Source organism: Dipodomys merriami, unplaced genomic scaffold (assembly GCF_024711535.1).
Source record: "Dipodomys merriami isolate MVZ:Mamm:240054 unplaced genomic scaffold, mDipMer1.0.p SCAF_56, whole genome shotgun sequence".
Classification (NCBI taxonomy): Eukaryota; Metazoa; Chordata; class Mammalia; order Rodentia; family Heteromyidae; genus Dipodomys; species Dipodomys merriami.
Window position 1 is genome coordinate 8169478 of NW_027206135.1, and position 2605 is coordinate 8172082.

The following is a 2605-nucleotide window of genomic DNA, read 5'->3' on the forward strand; positions in this document are numbered from 1 at the left end:
GGGAGTATATATGTGACCCTAAGGCTGCTTGATGCTCAGGGCACGTAGATTTTGTTTGCAGTGTGCTTGGACAAATCAGCTCAAGGACTTCTTCACTGCAGGAATTCTTTTCTTTTTGGTCGGTCATAGGGCTTGAACTCGGGGCCTGGGTGCTATCCCTCAACTCTTCAGCTCAAGGTGAGAGCTTTACCACTTGAGCCACAGTGCCACTTCTGGTTTTCTGAGTGGTTTATTGGAGATAAGAGTCACACAGAGTTTCCTGCCAGGGATGGCTTTGAACCTTGATCCTCAGACCTCAGCCTCCTGAGTAGCTAGGATTACAGGTGTGAGCAGAACTCTTTTCAGTTACTCTGCTTTGACAAATGAGACCCTTGCTTGGTACCTTGCATTCACATTATATCAAGATGTCCAATGGATGTGTGCATCCTCTAAAGAGGCTGTAAGGTTTCTAGTGGTAGAGATTGTTCATAAGTATGTCATTTTAAATGATGTCTGACATGTATTTAGTTAGTAATATTTACACAAATGAGCTCAGCAGAAAAAAGACTTTCTACAACATTACTCTTAGGTACAAAATTCATTCTTTAGACTTGATTTAAAAAAAACCTTTGAGGGGGAAGGGAAGTGGGGGAGGGGAAGGAAAGTGGGAGAAAACGGGAGGGGGTGACAATGTTAGACAATAAATGTACTTGTTAACCTTACTTATGTATCTGTAACCCCCTGTACATCACCTTCATAATAAAATTAAGTGTGAAGAAGAAAAGAAAAGGCAGATGACTTATGACTTAGAAAGGGGATAAAACATTTGGAGAGAGTTTCATAGGCACAGACAGAACAGAGTTAAATTGCACAAATTCAAATTGTGTTTCCATAACATAGTGTCTAGATGAAATGGACACGTGCCATCATCTCTCCATTCTCTATGTTCCTGAGTTTGATCTCTTTTTTTCCAGATGAAAGTAGTACTCATCTTATTGGATTTATTTAGATCAGGGGAAATAACTACTGTTGTTTTTAGAGCAGCATAAAAAGTAGCTGCAATAGAAATAGTAATGAGCTGCTAGTTTTTAGTTTTATGAAAAAGAGAGAGGGGAAGGGAAAGGGGGGGAGAGAAAAAGTTCTGATTGAGGTTCAATAGCTTCCTTACTCAAGCTCTCCCCACCTTTTCTTGACTATGCCAGCCTTCCATGGAACCCCACAACCACTCGAGCCTGACTGAATTTGTACTCCTTGGCTTCCCCAGCGTGGGACATGTCAGGGGCTGGCTTTTTGTCCTGCTGCTGCTGGCTTACCTGTTCACCATTGGTGGCAACACACTCATCTTCTTGGTCATTCGACTGGACCCAGCACTTCACAAACCCATGTACCACTTTGTCAGCGTCCTCTCCTTCTTGGAGCTGTGGTACACCGCCACCACCATCCCCAAGATGTTAGCAAATCTGCTCAGTGAGAAGAAAACCATTTCTTTTGCAGGTTGCCTGCTGCAGACCTACTTCTTCCATTCGCTGGGGGCCTCTGAATGTTACCTTCTTACAGCCATGGCCTATGACCGATACTTGGCTATTTGTCGGCCTCTCCACTACCCTGCAATCATGACCTCAACGCTCTGTGCCAAGATGGCCGCTGGCTGTTGGACCTGTGGCTTCCTGTGTCCCATTTCTGAGGTGATCTTGGTCTCTCAGCTCCCCTTCTGTGACTACAATGAAATCCAACATATCTTCTGTGACTTTCCACCTCTTTTGAGCCTGGCGTGCAAGGACACATCTACTAATGTTTTGGTGGACTTCGCTGTCAATGCCTTCATCATCCTTGTCACTTTCCTCTTCATCATGGTTTCTTATGGGAGAATCATCGGGGCAGTGCTGAAGATCAAAACCGCGGCAGGAAGAAAGAAGGCTTTTTCTACCTGCGCCTCCCATCTCATAGTGGTGCTCATCTTCTTTGGGAGCATCATCTTCATGTACGTTCGGCTAAAGAAGAGCTACTCCCTGACCCTGGACCGGACACTTGCTGTAGTCTACTCAGTGCTAACACCACTGGCCAATCCCATTATCTACAGTCTTCGAAACAAGGAACTCATTAAGGCCATTAAGAGGACCATCTTCAGGAAGGGGGAGAAGGCTTGCCCTGCTCACCACTGACTTACTACTGAGGGCCTTCGTTGTTTTCACCTTGTAAAAGCTCTACATGCCTTTGGCCAGGCCTTGAATAATCTTCCCATTGTAACATGTGCTCTGGATCACCCCTCTCTCACCTTGGAAGACTTGTCTATTTCCCTAATTTTATTATTTTTTGCATCTTTAGCCTTTCTATCAATGCTGGAAACATTTAAGAACATCTTTATATTCCTCTTCTTTTTGTTGTTGTTGTTTGTTTGTTTGTTTGTTTTTAGAGGATGTACATTTCTATTTGGTTACCAGTAAATTTCTTTGCTTTTTTTTCTAATAAACTTCCCAACACAGCCAGCCTATCTTTTCAGCCCATTGCAATATGGATTTTGCCGGAGCCTGCCTGCAACGAAAGGGGATCCTGAATTAGGGGGCGAGGACGGAAAATTAAAGACATAAGACAAAGGATGGGGTCAGGAGGTCTGCAGCTCAAGACT

At 44.0% G+C, this 2605-nt stretch overlaps 1 protein-coding gene across 1 annotated transcript; it reads left to right on the plus strand.

Annotated features, from left to right (window-relative positions):
- The first annotated feature begins 1187 nt into the window (after positions 1-1187).
- On the plus strand, positions 1188-2141 carry LOC138812134 (olfactory receptor 6N2). The gene has a single exon (XM_070000059.1). It carries the CDS (start codon positions 1188-1190, stop codon positions 2139-2141), a length of 954 nt encoding a protein of 317 aa, XP_069856160.1.
- The last annotated feature ends 464 nt before the right edge of the window (positions 2142-2605 follow it).

What these genes read in the sequence shown, in the direction of transcription:
- LOC138812134 (XM_070000059.1), top strand. Translation starts at nt 1,188, where the DNA reads ATGGAACCCCACAACCACTCGAGCCTGACTGAATTTGTACTCCTTGGC.